This window comes from Lithobates pipiens, unplaced genomic scaffold (assembly GCF_037356315.1).
Source record: "Lithobates pipiens isolate NorthernLeopardFrog02 unplaced genomic scaffold, aLitPip1_a1.2 Scaffold_18, whole genome shotgun sequence".
Classification (NCBI taxonomy): Eukaryota; Metazoa; Chordata; class Amphibia; order Anura; family Ranidae; genus Lithobates; species Lithobates pipiens.
Window position 1 is genome coordinate 564,671,284 of NW_027507758.1, and position 22,309 is coordinate 564,693,592.

At 43.1% G+C, this 22,309-nt stretch overlaps 1 protein-coding gene across 18 annotated transcripts in view; it reads left to right on the top strand.

Moving 5' to 3' along the window:
• The window catches only part of OTOF (otoferlin), a 529,099-nt gene that overhangs the window by 338,009 nt on the left and 168,781 nt on the right, over positions 1-22,309 (top strand). For all 18 annotated transcript variants that reach the window (XR_013276955.1, XM_077488986.1, XM_077488987.1 and 15 more), the window contains one exon: positions 18,707-18,780. Coding sequence is in view for 17 of the 18 variants with exons in the window: in XM_077488986.1 (XP_077345112.1) it covers positions 18,707-18,780 (74 nt within the window). In the remaining variant the exon portion in view is untranslated. The remainder of the gene's footprint in view (positions 1-18,706; positions 18,781-22,309) is intronic.

Sequence of the window (22,309 nt, forward strand, 5' to 3'; positions counted from 1 at the left end):
CAGCTGTAAGTCAGCGGTGCTGATTTATTGACGCAAATAAACCAGATCAGGGATAAATTATTAAGGTACACCTGCATGCGTGTGTGGATACACCGGTACATAGAGTTTGCAATCCCTGAACCTATCTAGCTGATCGTACACTGATTTTTATTGCATAGCTTGCCATACATGTTGAACATAAAAATACTATGGGGGTTGATTTACTAAAACTGGAGAGTGCAAAATCTGGTGCAGCTCTGCATAGTAGCCTGTGAAGTTAGCATGTCAATATTTTACCTAAAGTCTAGGTTATTCCTAACCAATATTGAATATGTTAACTCCCGCTCCTAACACCTCTGCTGACTAACCTGTTAACGAAAGACATATATACTTACCTATTTTCAGGCCGCTTCAGTCTGGTCACATGATTGGCTCCCCTGTGTCAGCCAGTGGCAGATGCAGGGGAGAGTGGGCAGTGCTGACAACGGATGGGCCAAGGGAGCCTATGATTGATGCCACCACTCCAAGCTTTACCAGCCATTGTCAAGCTCCCTCCATTGTAGCTGGCAGCTGGCTTGCACAGGGGAGATTATGTGACTGTATTGGCATGCCCTGAGAAAAAGTATATACATTTTTCTTACTCAGGTTAGCAAGGATAGGTGTTAGGACAGGGGAAGGAGTATTTTTAAAGTCGTATTAAACTCAAAAACTAAAATGTAATATATTGCAGCTTTCCAATCATTAAATATGGTGTCTGCATTAGTTTTCTAATTTTAGGCTTTTTCTCCCTCCTGTTTTCACCTGGTGCTCTGGCCAGTAAGACACATCCTGCAGTAGAGTGCCACTATTCTTGATGAAGAAGCACAGGGGGCACAGAAGACAGCAGCATTGTCAGTCTGGGGGGAGGGTAGTGATAGATGTTCTAGCAGATTTAATTAAACAAACAAATTGAAGGCAAACTTCAGCTATCACTTTATAATTAGTTACAGTAAACTATTTTTTCTCCTTTTGGGATAAAATGTTTACATTCATAAATAAAAACTTATCATTGTAAGCACCCTGGCCAGCGTTAAATAGTTGATCCCATCCCTGTAAACTGATACATCTGGAAGAGAGCTTGTTCTTTTGAAAAACAACAGACTGGCTGGATCACCAGATGAAAATAGAAGAAAGAATGGCTAAAAAAGAAAACGAATGCAGCCATCACATCTAAGTGTAGGCAGTTTCTGCTGTTAAGGACTGTTCACTCCCCCCCACACCGTTGCCACTAGGAAGATGCTTCCTGTGTTACTGCCTTCTACACCCCCCAGCTGTCTACAGTAGGCAATTCGTAATGCTCGCTCTATTCCCCCTCCCCTTCTGCAGCATGATCAGATCCACTCAGGGGCAAGTGTGGAGCAGCCACCAAGCATCATGGGATATGTAGTTCTTAAAGGGGAACAGCACAAGTTTTTTGGGGCTATGGGCGGCAAGAACTACAATACCCAAGATTCCTTGCACCCCAGAGGAGGAGAGAACAAGAAGTTTACCTGGGCAAATTCTACGAAAGGACCAGTTCAATCCAGGCCAGGAGAGCGAGAGGAGCATGCTGGGAGGTGCAATATCAGAGAGTCTTCAGCTGTGTCATGACATCCCATTGCTCAATGCGAAGAGCCGGAGCCACTGCCAGGATGCAGACCCTGCCACATTGCTTATCGGAGTCACTAGGCAACCTAGTAACCTACTAGGAGTTAAGAGACAACTACCCAGGTGTAGAAAATTTAGAAAATTACCGCGCTAAAACTAAACACCAGATTAAAAATAAATAAATAGAGCTGCTGTCAAAATTGTGAGATACACACAAATACTGATAAAAGGATTCAATGTGACAGCGCTATAACAAAATAAACAAATAAGATAAAAGAAAACCAAGGAAAACGAATCCCAGCAGTGAAAGAAGTGAACTACAATACACAATGCATGTGAAAAATTCATCAGCAGTCCATAAAAAACACATCAGTGTAGGTTCTTGTGAATTACACCTCTCGAGGACAGTGCACCTCCACCACATAGAATGCACACTTACCAAAAGGCAAGCTTTAATAACCCTGCGGCTAATTACCCAGCCCGGGCCTCTATCTGGGAATATATTTATGGAATCCACAGGAAGGGCAACTGGAACAAGACACCAAAACTTCCAGGGAGACTCGAGCATCAGCCACCAGGAAGGTGGATCAGACATTACCAGAACTGAAGAGAAAGATCTGTTCTTGGAAGCCACGGGTGACTTTGTTTGTCTTTCCAAACCTCATTCACATGATATTTGATATCACCACTCAACTAGTGTTCTACCACCCATCCAGTTGTCTCTCTATATACACATATTATAACACGCAGACCAGAAATTGTTCTTCAAGGCTCTGATGAAGAGAAAAACCCTTGAAACGTGTTAGCCAAGTATTCGTTTTATCCCTTGCATGGGTATCACTTCATATCATTTTATCTACTGACAATATTGTTGTTATTTTTTATTATTATTTTTATTTTCATTTTTTTTAATACGTAGTATCTACCTTTGTATAAACCCATTTGTTTACAATAAACTTTTTTGTTATTTTATGATTCATGCATCAGGCCACGCACCTTCCTTTTCTACATAGCAATATAATTAATGTTTGTTTTTGGATTTAAAGCAGCGTTCCACCCAAAAGTGGAACTTCTGCTTATCTGATTCCTGCCCAACCCCCCCCCCCCCCCCCTCCGGTGCCACATTTGGCACTTTTTGGGAGGGAGCAAGTACCTGTTTTTTATAGGTACCCTGTCCCCACTTCTGGGAACTTCCACTTATCTAATCCCCCCCCCCTCCAGTGCCATATTTGGCACTTTTCAAGAGGGGAGGGGGGAGCGAGTACCTGTTTTTTATAGGTACCCTGTGCCCGCTTTCGGGAGACCAGGCCGTGGTGAATTACGTCAGCAGATCCTACCCCCTCCTCCTCCCACCCCTTCTGCCAGGCCAGTGAGAGAGTGCAGTGTGATTTGGGGACCCGGTTGTGAAGTCAAAAGGCTACACTGCTGGGTTCCCTTACCTGCAATGGCGGTGGCAGCACCTGACCAGCCGATGTAAACATCAGCTGCGATGCCGACTTCGCTGGACTCTAGGACAGGTAAGTTTCCTAATGTCAAAAGTCAGCAGCTACAGTATGTGTAGCTGCTGACTTTTAATTTGTAAAGCATTCCGCTTATTTGCCTCCTCCTCATCCCCCCCCCCTCTGCTGCCACATTTGCCACCTTTCTGGGGAAGTAGGTACCTGGTTTTGACAGGTACCCGCTCCCACTTCCAGCTGACTGTGCCACAGCAAAGTCACCCAGAGGTTCGGCCCCCCTCCTCCTTCCCCCCCGCTGCTGGGCCATTTACAAAGCACAGCACGCTTTGAGCGTGCGTAGTAGGGGACCGGCTGTGGAGCTGCAAGGATTCAATGACGGTTTCCCTTACACTTGATGGTGGCGGAAGCATCCGAGAGCCGACTAAAAAGTCAGCTGGGGTAAAGACACCGCTTTATTCATGCACAGGTAAGTGTCCTAATATTAAAAGTCAGCAGCTTCAGTATTTGTAGCTGCTGACTTTTATTTTTTTCTGAATGAGCCTGGAGCACTTCTTTAAGTATGTCCTGTTGAACCAGGCCTAACAGTCAACTTTAACCACATGCGGACCGGGCTATAGCCGAAATATGGCTACAGTGCGGTCGGCTTATTCTGGGTGGACGTCCTCACAGAATTGCTCTCCTGCACACCCCCTGGGGTGCGCACCCAGGAACATCCGCGATGACCGGGTCCGGGGAACTCGGCGCATCACGGTAAATAATCGCTGATAGCGGCCGTGTACCACGTGATCGCTCCGTCAAATCAGTGCCCATATTCTGCTAGTACTATGCAATACTCTGCAATACTCTGCCAATTCTATGCAATACTCTGCCAATACTATGCAATACTCTGTAATACTATGCAATACTCTGCCAATACTATGCAATACTCTGCAATACTATGCAATTCTCTTCAATACTATGCAATACTATGCAATACTATGCAATACTCTGCAATACCCTGCCAATACTATGCAATACTCTGCAATACTCTGCCAATACTCGCCAATACTCTGCAATAAATTTTAACAGAAACAAATAATTTTTTTATTTTTAACCAAAATTTTCAGTCTTTTTTGATTTATAGCACAAAAAATAAAAAACCCAGCAGTGATTAACCACTTTCAGACCGGACCAATTTGCTGGTCAAAGACCAGACCACTTTTTGCGATTCGGCACTGCGTCGCTTTAACTGACAATTGCGCGGTCGTGCGACGTGGCTCCCAAACAAAATTAACGTCCTTTTTTTCACACAAATAGAGCTTTCTTTTGGTGGTATTTGATCACCCCTGCGGTTTTTATTTTTTGCGCTATAAACAAAAATAGAGCGATAATTTTGAAAAAAACGCATTATTTTTTTCTTTTTGTAATAATAAATATCCCCCAAAAATATATAAAAAAACATTTTTTTCCCTCAGTTTAGGCCGATACGTATTCTTCTACATATTTTTGGTAAAAAAAATCGCAATAAGCGATTATTGATTGGTTTGCGCAAAAGTTATAGCGTTTACAAAATAGGGATAGTTTTATAGCATTTTTATTAATAATTTTTTATTCTTTTTTTTTTTACTAGTAATGGCGGCGATCTGCGATTTTTTATTGTGACTGCGACATTGTGGGGGACCCATCGGACATTTTTGACACATTTTTGGGACCATTGTCATTTATTCAGTAATCACTGCTATATAAATGCAGTGATTCCTGTGTAAATGACACTGGCAGTGAAAGGGTTAACCAGTGGGTGGCAGTGTAGGGGTTAAGTGTTCCTAGGGGTGTGTTACTAACTGTGGGGGGGTTGGGCTTTCATTTAGTGTACACTGATCTCTGCTCCAATCACATGGAGCAGAGATCAGCGTCACTAGTTGCTAGGCAGAATGGAAAAATGTTGTTTATACAGCATTTCCTCCATTCGGCCGCTCCGTGAGACGATCGCGGGGATGCCCGCGGCGATCGAGTCCGCGGGTCCCGCGACTGGACTCACGGGGGTCCCGACCGGCGTGGGAGCGCGCCGCCGGCGGCGCGCTCCTGATGGCACAGTGGCAACGAATATTGGACGTACATGTACGCCAATATGCCTGCCCGTGCCATTCTGTCGACGTACATCGTCGTGCGCTGGTCGGGAAGTGGTTAAATACCACCAAAAGAAAGCTCTATTTGTGTGGAAAAAAAGGACAAACATTTCATATGGGTACAGTGTTGTGTGACTGAGTAATTGTCATTCCAAGTGTGAGAGCACCAAAAGCTGAAAATTGGTCTGGTTAGGAAGGGGGTTTAAGTGCCCAGTGGTTAATGATAGCCATAATGCACTTAAAGTGGAACTATAGTCATAAGAGTTATGATCTATTCCAGCAGCTTCCCTGAGCTACTCTGCATGAGGAAAACCATTACAGGTCCCAGTATTGTGCCCTCCAGTTTCCTCCTGCCCCCCTTTATTGTGCTGTTTTTTTCCCCTGCCCCCCCCCCCTATACTGTTCTCTCCTCCCCACTGTACTGAACTGTACTCTCCTGCCCCCCATACTGTTCCCTTTTGCCCCCCCTACTGTTCTCTCCTGTCCCCCATACTGTTCCCTCCTGGCCCCCCTGAACTGCGCTGTGATCTCCTCCCCACCCTTTACTGTTCCCTCCCTGGCCCCCCTGTACTGTGCTGTGATCTCCTGGCCCCCTATACTGTTCTCTTATGGCCCTCCTTTACTGTTCCCTCCTGCCCACCCCTTTTACTGTTCCCTCCTTGCCCCCCTATTCCGTGCTGTGCTTTCCTGGCCCCCTTATACTGTTCCCTCTTGGCTTCCCTGTACTGTTCTCTCCTGGCCACCCTGTACTGTTCTCTCCTGGCCCCGCTGTACTGTTCCCTCTTGGCCTCCCTGTACTGTTCCCTCCTGGGCCCCCCTGTACTGTTCCCTCTTGGCCCCCTGTACTGTTCCCTCTTGGGCCCCCCTGTACTGTTCTCTCCTGGCCCCCCTGTACTGTTCTCTCCTGGCCCCCCTGTACTGTTCCCTCTTGACGACCCTGTACTGTTCCCTCTTGGGCCCGCCTGTACTGTTCTCTCCTGGCCCCCCTGTACTGTTCTCTCCTGGCCTCCCTGTATGGTTGTCTCCTGGCCCCCCTGTACTGTTCCCTCTTGGCCCCCCCTGTACTGTTCTCTCTTGAGCCCCCCTGTACTGTTCTCTCATTGCCACCCTGTACTGTTCTCTCCTGGCCCCCCTGTACTGTTCCCTCTTGCCCCCCCTGTACTGTTCTCTCCTGGCCCCCCTGGGGGAATTCTGATTTTGGGCACACCAAGGCTCAGCTATCGTATTCTCAACAGCTGGAGTAAATTCCACATATGCCTCGTTTCCCCTGAGCGGATCAGTCCGGGTCAGTACAGTTTGGAAGGGTTAGAATGGTCTGGCCTATTCAGGTGAGCGTTTCCACTGCAATTCGGACCACCAGGGGCTATACGGGGTTTAGAAAAAAAGCCAAGCGTGGCATCACACTGATTGGGAGACGTTTTTCTGTCCACCAATCAGTGGAATGTATCGTAGCTCCGCCCTAACTGTACCGTACCATTTTCTATGGCCCCACATCTGAAGCGGGACTGGTGCAGTATGGGTTGCTTGTATGGGCCGCTTTCATAATGGAAACACTCAAAATAGCGTACCATACTGAACCGTACCGAACTGACCCACTCAGTGGAAACGAGGCAAAAGATACGCCTGTGCACACATGTGCCTCGCAATTCTTGCTTGTCCGCACACGATTACTTGCACACGTATCTTTTAGTAAATCAGGTGCATGGTGTAACTAAATCCAATATATAAATAAAAATAATAATACAACTAAATGAATCAACCAACAATTCAATATAAAATACATACTACAACAATCAAATATGGAAATCAAGTAAAAATATGAGTGTCTTCTCAAAAATGACGGCATGATCATGTTATGATAATACCCTAATATGGATTTCCCCGATAATTCCAACACCTCCTATCATTGGCCCTACCACATCCCGACAGAAGCCTCACCATTGTCCTGTGATAACAGGGGAGGGCTGGAGGATCCGAGGACTTTATTGTATGGAGAATGTTGTCGTTCCAACGAGGAGAAAGAAAAGGTAATTATGTAATAAAATCTGGGCAGATTCATTTTACACTTTATTAATTATTCATTAAAACCATAACACTAAGCAATTAAGAAAATCGCTGATCCTATTATCTGCAATTAAGACGGCAAATTTAAATGAGAGATGAACAGGGCTCTGCGAAGTGCGCACCGTTCCCTGGGAAATTTCGACTCCTAACATTCCTTCCGTGGGAAATGGGCGATTTAAAGAGTCATTTCTCCTTCCCGGTACATTTAGATATCGTAGGGCAGGCAGGTTTAAAAAAGTCCTCTTTAAGTGTATGAAAAGCCATTTATTTATTTTTAGTGGATAGAGTATGGGAAAGATTAAAGGGTGTTTTTACTTCTGCAGTCAAATTTGAGAAAACTCCACTATATGTTTGTTATGTGTTCCCATTGACACAGCAAGCCTAAAAAAAATAAAAAATAATAATAATTCTTCAGACGGGTGTACACCATACTTTTTTTTTGTGCACAAAAAAACGAACAGCTGCAGTTGGAAGCCGCTGTACTAACCATGTGAGGTTAGTACAGCGATCTCCCCCACTGAGCTGTTGTGTTCTGACGGGGGGCTGGCGCTTCTGGCCCCTCCCTCATGCCTGCTTGCTATGAGGGCACTCATGCATGCTCGCTCCCAAGCCCTGCTCAAGCTCACCCCTATACTCCCATTTCTTTCACTGACACCAATAATGGGACATAATTCCTCCCACTGAGACCCAGGATAGGGCACTGTTCCTCCCACTATAACACCAATGATGAGACACTATTCCTCCTCCTAAAACTAATGATGGGGTACTATTCATCCTACTAGTACCAATGATGGGGCCCTATTCCTCCCACTAATAAGAATGACAGGACACTATGCTTCCCACTAATACCAATCATGGGGCACTATGCTTCCCATTAATACCAATGATGGGGGGGCACTATGCTTCCCACTAATACCAATCATGAGGCACTATGCTTCCCACTAATACCAATCATGGGGTACTTTCTTGCTCTCTCTCTTGGGCTCTTTGTCTTTCTATTCCTTCTACTAATACCAATGATGGGACACTATTCCCACTAATTCCAATGATGGGGCAAAATTCCTTCTACTAATACCAATGATGGGGCACTATGCTACCCACTAATATCAATGGTGGAGCACTATTCCTTCTACTAATACCAATGATGGGACACTATTCTTCCCACTAATACCAATCATGGGGCACTATGTTTCCACTAATACCAATGTTGGGGCACTATGCTTCCCACTAATACCAATCATGGGGCACTATGCTTTCCACTAATACCAATGATGGGGCACTATGCTTTCCACTAATACCAATGATGGCGCACTATGCTTCCCACTAATACCAATCATGGGGCACTATGCTTTCCATTAATACCAATGATGGGACACTATGCTTCCCACTAATACCAATGATGGAGCACTATGCTTTCTACTAATACCAATCATGGGGCACTATTCCTTCTACTAATACCAATGATGAGACACTATTCTTCCCACTAATACCAATCATGGGGCACTATGTTTCCACTAATACCAATGTTGGGGCACTATGCTTCCACTAATACCAATGATGGGGCACTATGCTTTCCACTAATACCAATGATGGGGCACTATGCTTTCCACTAATACCAATGATGGGGCACTATGCTTTCCACTAATACCAATGATGGGGCACTATTGCTTCTACTAATACCAATGATGGGATACTATTCTTCGCACTAATACCAATCAAGGGGCACTATGCTTTCCACTAATACCAATGATGGGGCACTATGCTTTCCACTAATATCAATGATGGGGCACTATGCTTCTCACTAATACCAATGGAGGGACACTATGCTTTCCATTAATACCAATGATGGGACACTATGCTTCCCACTAATACCAATGATGGAGCACTATGCTTTCCACTAATACCAATCATGGGGCACTATTCCTTCTACTAATACCAATGATGGGACACTATTCTTCCCACTAATACCAATCATGGGGCACTATGTTTCCACTAATACCAATGTTGGGGCACTATGCTTCCCACTAATACCAATGATGGGGCACTATGCTTTCCACTAATACCAATGATGGGGCACTATTCCTTCTACTAATACCAATGATGGGACACTATTCTTCCCACTAATACCAATCATGGGGCACTATGTTTCCACTAATACCAATGATGGGGCACTATGCTTTCCACTAATACCAATGATGGGGCACTATTGCTTCTACTAATACCAATGATGGGATACTATTCTTCTCACTAATACCAATCAAGGGGCACTATGCTTCTCACTAATACCAATGGAGGGGCACTATTCTTCCCACTAATACCAATGATTGGGCACTATGTTTCCACTAATACCAATGGAGGGGCACTATGTTTCCACTAATACCAATGATGGCACTATGCTTCTCACTAATCCCAATGATGGGGCCCTATGTTTCCACTAATACCAATGATGGGGCACTAAGCTTCTCACTAATACCAATGATGGGGCACTATGTTTCCACTAATACCAATGATGGGGCACTATGTTTCCACTAATACCAATGATGGGGCACTAAGCTTCTCACTAATACCAATGATGGGGCACTAAGCTTCTCACTAATACCAATGATGGGGCACTATGTTTCCACTAATACCAATGCTGGGATACTATGTTTCCACTAATACCAATGATGGGGCACTATGTTTCCACTAATACCAATGATGGGGCACTATGTTTCCACTAATACCAATGATGGGGCACTATGTTTCCACTAATACCAATGATGGGGCACTATGCTTCTCACTAATACCAATGATGGGGCACTATGTTTCCACTAATACCAATCATGGGGTGCATTATTCCTACCACTGGCACCAATGATAGGGCACTGTTCCACAAACTGGCCCTTTGTTTAGAGTTAGAGTCCAAGTTTGGAGACCCCTGACCATCATCCCCTTCTCCCTCCCATGTGAAAGACTTAACTATCAGAAAGAGGTAAGGCCAAGTATTTTCCTGAAGTGCCTCAAATGGGAAAATACAGTATTATAGCCACTAGATGGAGCTGACAATAACAGGAAATAAACATATTAGACACATTATGAGGATTTTTGGGTTTGAGACTTTTTTTTTTTAAATAGACCTCATAGAGATTTGTATATAATTGCAGCTGTCTATTTCTGAACTCTCCCAGGCTTGTGACAGGTCTTCTTTAATTTAGGACCCGGACAGAGCACATTCCTTGTCTACCCACCATCATCCCTCAAACTCCATTTTTGGAATCCTCCAAATCGTGTGTCTGTTCTCCGCTATGTCCTTTCTGGACAGTACAGGGGATTTCTAAGATTGACAGGGAAAAGGCAAACTTTGTATTATATTTCATATCGCCTACTACTTCCACCCAAAATAAAACTTCTGGTTTTGGCAAGGATTATCCTTTAAGACTGATGACACTGTCCAAATATCAGTGCATCTGTCTCTGAGCAGTGCCAGTACAGTGCCCTGTGTGGGCAGCACTAATCCCACAAATATTGAGTTTTTAGCGGCTGATAATGAGTTCCTGGGAGCTGTCGGCACAAGATTAAAGCTTCACAACTACCAACATGGTGTCATTTATAATATGCAAAATGAAAATTCTCATTTTAAAAGAAAGTTTTACATCACATCGTTTTTCAAACAATAGCAAAGCACCAAAACGTTTAAATGCGTTTCTAAACAAATAAAGCTGTAGGGAAATACAAGATGAATCATTTCCCTTAATGTCTAATTGGAACAGCTCTCTGCCTTTTTGTTTGCTAATTCTATTGCTGTACTGTGTTAAAATGTACCTCCCAGATACCCTCAGTATGGAGAATAACCTTCTTACATATGCCTTCTAGTTGCTTGTTCCATGAGAACGTTAAGCTACATTGAAGAGTGTAGTGCCCAACTTCTAATGCCCCATACACACGGTCGCACATTCCGACCACAAAATCCGTCTCATTTTTTCCGATGGATTTTGGACAAAACTTGTCTTGCATACACACGGTCGCACAAAGTTGTCGGAATTTCCGATCGTTCTGAATGAGGTGACGTCACACGTACGTCGGGACTATAAACGGGCCAGTAGCCAATAGCTTTCGTCCCTTCGTTTATTCTGAGCATGCGTGGCACTTTGTCCTTCGGAATTGTCTACACATGATCGGAATTTATGCGATCGGATTTTGTTGTTTGAAAATTAGATCCAGCTCTCAAACTTTGTGCAGCGGAAAATCTGACGGAAAAAGTCCAATGGAGCCCACACGCGGTTTTCCAACATCATGATCCGATCGTCATTTTCCGTCGGAAAATCGGACCGTGTGTATGGGGCATAAGACTGCGCTGTCCCTGATATCCACAGACCTCAGACTGAGGCTAGGGACACACATCTGGGTTTTGTCCAGGTCAGTTTGTACAGGCACAGGAGCCCATTCATATGAATCGACTGCCGTACCTGCGGCAAATGTGGGGAAGAACTCTCCAAGGTTTTTTTTCGAACCCACCTGCAGGGCAGCTGCAAGGAGACTGTATGGTGCTGCGGCATTATGTTGTTTCCTGTACCCAAAGATGTGCTGTGCTTTCCAGTGTGTTGGAGTGCTATTAAGAATTAATCGCACCCCCAAACATCTTCTACAGATCAACGCGTTTTGTCTGCTGGTTGAGAATGTTACCAATGTGATCAGCATGACAGCTGTGGAGATTACACAAAGAATTATGGAAATTACATTTCTCTCCTTTCTTTCTCACTCTCTCTCTTTCTTCCTTATTCTTCATCACTCTCTCTATTTATTTATTTATTTCTCTCTCTCTTTTTACTTTTTCTTTGTCTTTCGTTCTTTCTTTCTTGCTATTTCTCTTGGGCTCTTTGTCTTTCTTTCTCTCTTTATTTTACTCCCTCTCTCTTTGTCTTTCTTTGTCACGCTTTCTTTCTCTCACACTCTCTCTTTCACTCTCTCTATTTCTTTTTCTCTGTCATTCTCTCTCTTTCCCTCTTTCTTTCGTTCTTTCTCCCTCGCGCTCTCTCTCTCTCTTTCTTACTCTTTCTTTGCCTTTCTTTCTTTTTTGCTCTGTCTTTTTCTTTCTTTCTTTATCTCTCTCTCTTTCATTTGTTCTCTCTTTTTCTCCCTCTCTTTCTTTGTCTTTCTCTCACATTCTCATTCTTTCACTCTCTCTCTTCTCTCTTTCTTTCTTGCTCTCTCTTTCTTTTCTCTCTTTCTTTCTCACTTTCTCTTTATTTTGTCTCTCTCTCTTTCTCGCTTTCTCTCTCTTTTCTTTCTTTTTTTCTTTATCTCTCTCTCTCTTTCTTTGTCTTTCACTCTCACTTTCATTCTTTCTTTCTCTCTCTCTTTTTCTCTCTCTTTATTTGTCACACTTTCTTTCTCTTTCTCTCACACTCTTTCTTTCTTTCTTTCTTTCTTTATTGCCCTCTCTCTTTCATTCTTTCTTTTTCTGTCTTTTTCTCTCTCTTTCTTACCCTTTCTTTGTCTTTCTCTCTTTTTCTCTCTCTCTCTCTCTCTCTCTCTCTCCTTCTCTTTCTTTCTTTCTTTCTCTTTCTTTCTTTCTTTCTCTTTCTCTCTCTTTCTTTCCTTTTCTCTCTCTCTTTCTTTGTCTTTCTTTTACTCTCTATCCAGGGCTGGACTGGCACAGAAATTTGGCCCTGGACTTCATCCAGACCGGCCCACTTACATTTTGAGTGTCCCATCAGCACTCCCTTACATCAGAGTTTCCTATCAGCAGCCCCCTTACATCAGAGTGTTCCATGAGCAGCCCCCATACATCAGAGTGGCCAACTGAGCCATCGGCCCACTGGGAAACTCCCGTTAGTCCCGTTGGCCAGTACATGCCTGTCTCTATCTCTCTTTCATTCTTTCTCTCTCTCTCTCTCTCTCTTTCTTTGCCACACTTTCTTTCTCTTTCTCTCCCTTTCTCTTTATTTAACTCTCTCTCTTTCATTCTTTCTTTCACTTTCTCTATTTCTTTCTCACTCTCTCTTTCTCTCTTTTTTCTTTATCTCTCTCTCTCTACCATGTCTTTCCTTCTTTCTCCCTCCCTCCTCTCTCTTTTTCTCTCTCTCTCTCTTCCTTTCTCTCTCTTTCTCCCTCTCTCTCTCCTTCTCTCTCTCTCCCCCCCCTCTCTCTCCTTCTCTCTCCCTCTCTTTCTTGTTCTTTTGTTCTTTCTTTCTGTCTATCTTTTTCTTTCTTTCTTCCTTTCTCTCTTGCTCTCTCTCTTTCTTTCTTTGTTTTCCTTTGTCACACTTTCTTTCTCTCACACTCTCTCTCTTTCTTTCACTTTTTCTTTCTTTTACTTTCTCTCTTTCATTCTTTCTTTCACTCTTTCTTTTTCTCCCTCTCTCCTTTTCTCCCTCCCTCTCTTTCTTTCTCTCTCTCTTTCTTTTTATCTATTTCTCTCACATTTTCTTTCTTTCTTTTTCTCTCTCTCTTTCCTTCTCCCTCTCTCTTTACCCTTCCCTCTCTCTTTCCCCTTCCCTCTCTCTTTCCCCTTCTCCCTCTTTCTTTTTCTCTCTCTCTCTCTTTCCCCTTCCCTCTCTCTTTCCTTCTCTCTCTCTCTTTCCCCTTCCCTCTCTCTTTCCTTCTCTCTCTCTCTTTCCCCTTCCCTCTCTCTTTGTTTCTCTTATTCTTTCCCCTCTTTTTTTTATCTCTTTCTTCCTCTCTCTCTCTCTCCTCGCTGTGCACAGGGAAAGAAGTCAAGTGTCAGAAATCCTTACAGTGTAAATTAATAAATGTATAAACAATTGTAGAACTTGCATTACTTCTATTACATAAAATGTATTTATTAATACAGTGTACCGAATAAACGTCTTCTCTATCCTTTACAAACAATGCAAAAATAATGTGGGTGGTCTGAATGGTAGTATTATTGTTGAGTTACCTGACGTTTATATATTTGATTTAGATATCTTAGGCCGCGTACACACGGGCGGACTGTTCGCCCAACTTAGTCCGCTGAACAGTGTTTCAGCGGACAATCCGCTCGTGTGTGGGCTTCAGCGGACAGTCTGACGAACAAAGTCTTACGGAATTTCCGTAAGTCAGTCCGTCCAAACTTGGTTTCAGTGGACAGTCCGCTCGTGTGTAGGCTCGTTCGACAGACTAAGTTTGGCGCATGCTCAGAAAGGATTTACACGGCGAAGGTTGCATTGCAGTGTATTGGACGTCGAATTTCTCGTCCCGTTGTACGTGCCGTTCACGTCATCGCGCACGCTTTCAGCGGACTGTCTGCTCATCGTGTGTGGTCAAGTCCGTTCATGCAAATTTTGAACGGACTGTTTGTCGGATTGTCTGACGAACTAAGTTGGGCGAACAGTCTGCCCGTGTGTACGCGGCCTTAGACTTCAGTGCTCCATTCATGAATGGATTAAACAGAATATATAGAGGTTTTATATACAGTTTCCCTATTTTATTATGATCAGGACTCAAAAATAAAATGAAATATGAATCTAAATATGAATATATAGTGAATGCATTTGAATAATTCCATATGGATATAATGTATTGCATTCTCATTTCCAGACAGCCGGTGAAGCTGTTTGCTCTTTATCATATGTTGTTCTCATTGGCATTTCCAAAGGAAAGACTGTTGTGGAGTGTGTTAACCAGTTGTGAACACAAGATGTGTATTGTGCGTCGTGTCCCACTGACCCTCTGTGGCTCCCCCACTCCCCTACTTGTTGGCTATTCCTGACTGTCAAAATGACAGCTGGGAGATGCTGTGTAAATACAGAAGTTGCTATAAAAAAAGAACCATCTGTTTATAAGCACTGTTCAGGCCAGATAGAGAGATACAAAGTGACATTTCTACTTTTTTATTGGCTCTTTCATTCATCTGCAGATAATAGAAATGGGCTTCCATCTGCATATGATGTCAGTTAAAGCAACCTGAGATGTAGAAAAGAAAAAAACAAAAGTCCATTTCTGTTTTAAGCAGAGTTTTCCTAAGTTTACCCTAATCAGCCCTAATTACCTGCTTCTTCCCCTTCTCCACTTAATCAGTTTTGCAGAATTTTTTTTCTATTTTTCTAACCATTATTATTTAAACTTTTTTTTCACTTTTATTTATTTTGCTTGTTAATTTTATTCAGTGTTGTATTAAAAAAAAAATAAAGAAAAAAAAGTCTTTATTTCATTTGCAAATAACTTTGCACTGATTTTTTTTTGATTTTTTTTAAGGAGTTCGAATTTTTGTGTCATTTTATGCAGTACAAATTATAGACTGAAATGTATATTCTTTTATCTACAGTAATATTTTCTTCAAACTAACACTGATCAAAGTATCAGAAAAAAAGTCCTAAAAAAACGAAAGATGCATTATTTTGTTATGCTAAGTTAGCTTTTGTTATCTTTGTTATCATAAGGCAGTGATGGCAGCTCTAGTGCAATCCTATTCCTGCCTATGGATTTCCGAGTACAGACTTTCCAATTCATGCCATTAAAGTCGATCGATGCTATTCTTGCTATTCTTGTGGTTCTTGGGGCGGCTATTAAAAAGGGTGAGCACAAATGGGCAGATCTATTGAAGATGACAATTGCCGAGAGACATGTATTTTCTTGCTTATCAAATCTTCTCTACACTCATCCTGATATTCTTTCCTGTATCTGCAGATGATGGAGGTGTTTTCTTTTTTTAATGAGCTTTCATTCTCATTCCTCATTTAAACCAGACTCACTTTCTGCATTGCATTACCATGCACATAACCACAATGGTAACATACCTCCCAACTTTTTGAGATGGGAATGAGGGACACCTATCAGCAAAAGTATGCAGGTATAGGACACACCCCTTGCCACGCCCCCTTAAAGGAGAATTGTCCAAAAAAACAAGATTCATTGAAGCCACAAGTGCTTATTTTTACCATTACTATTCCTTTATATTGGCTTTTGGAATTTACAAATGCAGCAATTTAGAAATTGGATGAAATGTTCAGCACTGGATAGATAAAAAGTGCATTTTATATACAACTATATAAATCGGACCAAAATGAGGGACAAATGAGGAGGAAAGAGGGACAGAGGGACATTTCTCCAAATCAGGGACAGTCCCTCGAAATCAGGGACAGTGGGGAGCTATGCGCTTAGTGACGCACGTAACATGCATATATCTTGAGTGGCACCCCAACAAATGAGGGCAATGCGCCTGTATTTTAATACACTGCAATGCTCAGCATTGCCCATTAGTGCCATGTGCCATCTTAGGCATGTTAGGGTGCCATTCATTTTGAATGGGCTGCCCTAATACAATGCACATTAACATGTTGCATGACATGCTTTTAATGCACTACAAAAAAGTAGATGACCCCTTTACTAGCCCATTTACTTAGTTGCAGTGCTTTAGTATGTGTTGTCACAAGTCAATGCACATTGCATTAAGGCAGCTCTTTCAAAATGAATGGTCTGCCAATGCACCCTAACACACCTAAAATTGCCTTCAATACTTTAAGCCGATGACTTAGCAAAAGCGTGCAGATCAGGAAAATTGGAATCCTTGCTGGCCTCACTGCCTGTAGGCTTGCCCCGGATCAGTAATTCAAGAAGTATTTAAGCCAGGGATAGCCAGACAAGAACAGGAGGGGCAGAGCACGGGGCAGTCCCTTTGGGCAGTGATGTAGAACCAGCAGGAGATCATTTGTTTTCTTTTTCCAGATTGATTTTCTTAGAACAGTAAAATACCTGTTGAGCCTGCTAGGATCGATCCCATAGCTCCCTACTGTCCCTGATTTTGAGGGACTGTCCCTGATTTGGAGCAATGTCCCTCTGTCCCTCATTCCTCCTCGTTTTTATGCATCAAAAAGTGTTTCCCAGAGCTATACCTTTCATCCAATTTCTAAATTGCTGCATTTGTAAATTACAAAAGCCAATATAAAGAAATAATAATGGTAAAAAAAGCACTTGTGGGTTTAACCAATCATGTTGTTTTGTACAATTTTCCTTTAAGGGGGCGTGGTAGGGGATGTGTCCTATGCCTACATACTTTTGCTGATAGGTGTCCCTCATTCCCATCTCAAAAGGTTGGGAGGTATGGGATCCCAGTGTCCTTATAACTATATGTTATATACTATATACTGCCCTTATGCAGGCTATCCCCCCTTCAGTCTATTATGAATGCTGCTGCCAGACTAATAAGACTAATAGACCTTAATGACTGATCCGTGACTTCTGCTCCTCTGCCAATCTCTTCACTGGCTTCCCCCACCCCACCGTATAAAATTCTAAATGCTAACCATAACATACAAAGCCATCCACAACATTGCCCCCATCTACATCACCAACCTCATCTGCAGATATCACCCAAATTGTCCCCTCCGCTCCTCCCAGGACCTCCTGATCTCTACCGCCCTTGTTACCTCCTCCCATGCTCGCCTTCAAGACTTCTCCAGAGCCTCTCCCATCCTCTGGAACTCCCTGCCCCAGTATATATGATCAGCCCCTACCCTGTCCACCTTTAGGAGATCCCTGAAAACTTAAGTATTCAGGGAAGCCTATCCCACACCCACCTAACAACTGTCCCTTTAAAATGTAAGCTCTACGAGGAGGGCCCTCCTGTACCTTCTGTATTGAACTGTACTGTAATTGTACTGTCCCCCTTCTACATTGTAAAGTGCCGTGTAAACTGTTAGCGCTATATAAACCGTGTATAATAATAATAATAATATTATTAATAATATGTGCAGTAAACTGATCTATCAAACATGTTATTAGCTTCCCCAGCTATCTTTTGTGAACTACTAACGAATGCCCCCTTATCTAATGGAGATGGGGAGAGGGGTTTGTAGTCCAAATCAGGAGAACAGCCTAGGTTGACAGAGCTGCTCCTCCATAGTCCCAGTTCAGTGAGTGAGCGTTATCATCCTAAAACAGGAAGTGTGTAAAGTGGTAGTAAACCCTGTACTCCCACTTGTACCTACAGGCAAGCCTATAATAAGGCTTACCTGTAAGTACTGGGAATATCTCCAAAACTTGCACAGTTTAGGAGATATTCAGAGTGCATGCAGCCGATGACATCACCCGCGCATGCGTTCCAAAGGTCCTGCTTACAGCGCCGGACCTTTCAGAGCCTGTGCTGGAAACAGCGGCACTCAAGCGCATGCACGGGAGTGACGTCATCGTGCCCCCGGCCACTCATGTGGTCACAAACCTGGAAGGAAGACCAGGGGAAGATGTCAGCCATCTCAGCTATGAAATTGCGGGACTGTAGGCCTTCGTTCTAAGGTAAGTCTACTAGCACATTATGACATTGCCCTGCAGGGAATTTCTTCTTTTTTTTTTTGCTATCACCTGCAGTTTACTATTGCTTTAATAGCAGGATCACCAGGTGAAAAAAAAGCCGTAAGAAAACAAACGACTGCAGGCATCATATCAAAGGAATGTTAATACTGTATATTTTTTTTTCTTGGGGTTAGACATACTTGAAGCCATACATGGCCTCCCCCTTTTAAGTGAATTAATGATCTCTGTTTCCTTATTTGACAGAGTTGGTAAAGGAGTATTTTCTGCCATGAAGCTCGGCAAGACACGTCCACCGAAAGATGACGGCAGGAAACAAGGTAATGAGATCCCGCTACTTCTACTGATCCCCCTCTCGGCTCACAATAATTAATTAATGCAGTGCTTGATCCAGGACCTCTCAGGGCACGCTTTCAACACCTTACGTGCTTCTCTGGCAATGCTACATTTCACCATTTCATTTATTTATTATTGAGTCATTTTTACAAATAGTCCACCCTAAACAGATATTTTGGTTTCAGATGCTGGGAACAGATGCGTACCAAGGGTGGGGGCATCAAACGTGCTCCCCCTTAGGTGCCACAAATCAAAGGGGGGTATTGCAGGCACCACTGGGTGCATGGATATATGTCTCTGTTTGCAAAAGTAAATTTTTTTACTGAATCCATATTTCAGTGTGGATAGCAAAATCTTCACACACAAAAGTGCACACCCAACTCTCAAGCCACTTACCAGCTACTCTGACCCTAAGATGGGGGTCTGGCTGTACTTTATCCCAGTATCCTTATGGGATGGATGGATATAAGGAACCAAGATTCCAGGATGGATTACCATACAACCAGCATGTTCTACAGTGGGCTCAGCAAAAGGGAGAGACAAAGGAGGGACTCATAGGGGGTTATTTACAAAAGGCAAATCCACTTTGAACTGAAATTACACTTGGAAGTGCAGTTGCTCTAAATTTAAGGGGTAGATCTGAAATGAGGGGAAGCTCTGCTGATTTTATCATCCAATCATGTGCAAGCTAAAATGCTGTTTTTTATTTTCCTTGCATGTCCCCCTCGGATCTACAGCGACTTTACTTCCAAGTGCACTTGCAGTGCAAAGTGGATTTGCCTTTCGTAAATAACCCCCATAGTATAGTAATTAAAAATTCAGGCTTTTAAATGAAAGTTAAAACATCCTACAAGAAGGCAGGAGTAAAATCGCATATAAAACAATCGCATGCAGACACCCCAGTGGATGTAATAAAGTCACCACTGTAGCTCCTCCCAAAATCATTTTACTCCTGCCTTCTTGTAAGTAGTTTTAACTTTCATTAACCACTGAGGACTGGGCCTTTTTTTTTTAGATGTGGTGTTTACAAGTTAAAAATATTTTTTTGCTAGGAAATTACTTAGAACCCCCAAACATTATAAATGTTTTTTTTTCTAACACCCTAGAAAATAAATTGGTGGTCGTTGCAATACTTTCTGTCATACCGTATTTGCGCAGCAGTCTTACAAGCGCACTTTTTTTGGAAGAATTACACTTTTTTGAATTAAGACATCAGTAAAGTTAGCCCAATTTTTTTATATATTGTGAAAGATAATGTTATGCTGAGTAAATTGATACCCAACATGTCACGCTTCAAAATTGCATTCTCTCGTGGAATGGCGACAAACTTTTACCCTTAAAAATCTCTATAGGCGACGTTTAAAAAAAAAAATCTCCAGGTTGCATGTTTTGAGTTACAGAGGAGTTTTAGTACTATAATTATTGCTCTCGCTCTACCGATCACGGTGATACCTCACATGTGTAATTTGAATACTGTTTTTATATGCGAGCGCTACTCCCGTATGCGTTCGCTTCTGTACACGAGCTCGACGGCACGGGGCGCGTTTAAACCGTTATTTCTTCTTATTTATTTTACCTTTTATTTTTTATTTTTACATTGTTCTTTAAAAAAAAAAATGTAAACATCCCTTGTAACAGAAAAAAAGCATGACAGGACCTCTTAAATATGAGATCTGGGGTCAAAAACACCTCAGATCTCAAATTTACACTAAGATGCAATAAAAAATAAAAAAAATTGTCAATTAAAAAAATAATGGCCCTTTAAGAGCTATGAGTGGAAGTGACATTTTGACCTTGCTTCCACCCTGCAATGTTATGGAGACGGGTGAAGGCCATCTTCCCCTCACTCATCTCCATACCCAGCAAAGGGAAACATCCGACCGCCTCCGCCGCTGCTGACGGATCCGGTAAGCGACAAAGGGCACCGGAGCGTGGCGAGAGGTGGGGGGCCCTCTACCCCTGCCAATAAAAGTGATCTTGCTGCGAATCCACCTCAGAGACCACTCTTATTAGAAAGTGGATCGCCGGCTTAAGAAGAGGATACCGGGGCTATGGCAGCTAGCTGCTGCCATAACAACAAGATTCCTCTTCAAAGTTAGGATTATTATTATTATTATTATTATACAGGTTTTATATAGCGCCAACAGTTTGCTCAGCGCTTTACAACATGAGGGCAGACATTACAGTTACATTACAATTTGGTACAAGAGGAATCGGAGGGCCCTGCTCGTTAGAGCTTACAATCTAAAAAGGAAGAGGCAATTGATACAAAAGGTAATAGCTGTGGGGGATGAGCTGATGGAGGAAGTAAAACAGTGTTAGTTAGAAGCAGGATAGGCTTCTTTGAAGAAAAGGGTTTTCAGGAATCGTCTAAAGATGGATAGATTAGGGGACAGTCGGACAGATTGGGGTAGGAAATTCCAAAGGATGGGAGAAGCTCTGGAGAGGAGGAGGGAGGAGGTGACAAGGGAGCTAGAGAGCAGGAGGTCTTGAGGTCTTGAGATGACCGAAGAGGGCGGTTTGGTTGGTATTTTGGGACTAGGTCAGTGATGTAGCTGGGGGCAGAGTTATGGATGGCTTTGTAAATTATTGTTAGTACTTTGAATTTTATTCGTTGGGTGAGTGGAAGCCAATGCAGGGATTGGCAGAGAGGGGTGGAGGACACTGAATGGCTGGTAAGGTGGATGAGTCTGGCAGCGGCATTCATTATGGACTGGAGGGGGGATAGTCTGTGTAAAGGTAATCCAACGAGGAGGGAGTTGCAGTAGTCGAGGCAAGAGATGGATGACCAGGGAGTGAATTAGAAGCTTGGTGGTGTCATTAGTTAAAAAGAGGTGTATTCTGGAAATGTTGCAGAGGCTAAGGCGGCATGATTTGGACAGGGCTTGTATGTGGGCCTGAAAGGACAGTTCAGAGTCTAAGGTTACCCCTAGCACTCTGGCATGTGGGGATGGACTGATAGATGTGCCATTGATCTTGACAGAGAAGTCAGGCGAAGGGGTACGTGGGGGAGGAAATATTAAGAGCTCGGTTTTAGATAGATTAAGTTTGAGGAAGTGGTGTGACATCCAGGCTGATATGTCTGTTAGTAGATCAGCGATGCGAGAGGAGATTGATGGGGTGAGCTGAGGGGCAGAGAGATAGATTTGGGTGTCATCAGCATATAAATGGTAGTGAAAGCCGTGGGAGGCTATCAGCTGACCCAGGGAGGACGTGTAGATCGGGAATAGTAGAGGTCCAAGGACAGAACCTTGGGGGACCCCAAAGTTAAGAGGAGTTGGAGAAGAGGAAGTGGAGTTGTAAGTGACACTGAAGGTGCGATGAGATAGGTAAGATTCAAACCAACGGAGAGTGCAGCCATGAAGACCAAGCAAATTGAGTTTTTTGAGGAGGAGGGGGTGGTCAACTGTATCAAAGGCAGCAGAAAGGTCCAAGAGTAAGAGTATGGAATAATGACCGTTGGTTTTGGCTGTTAGTAAGTCATTAGTGAGTTTTAGGAGGGCAGTTTCTGTG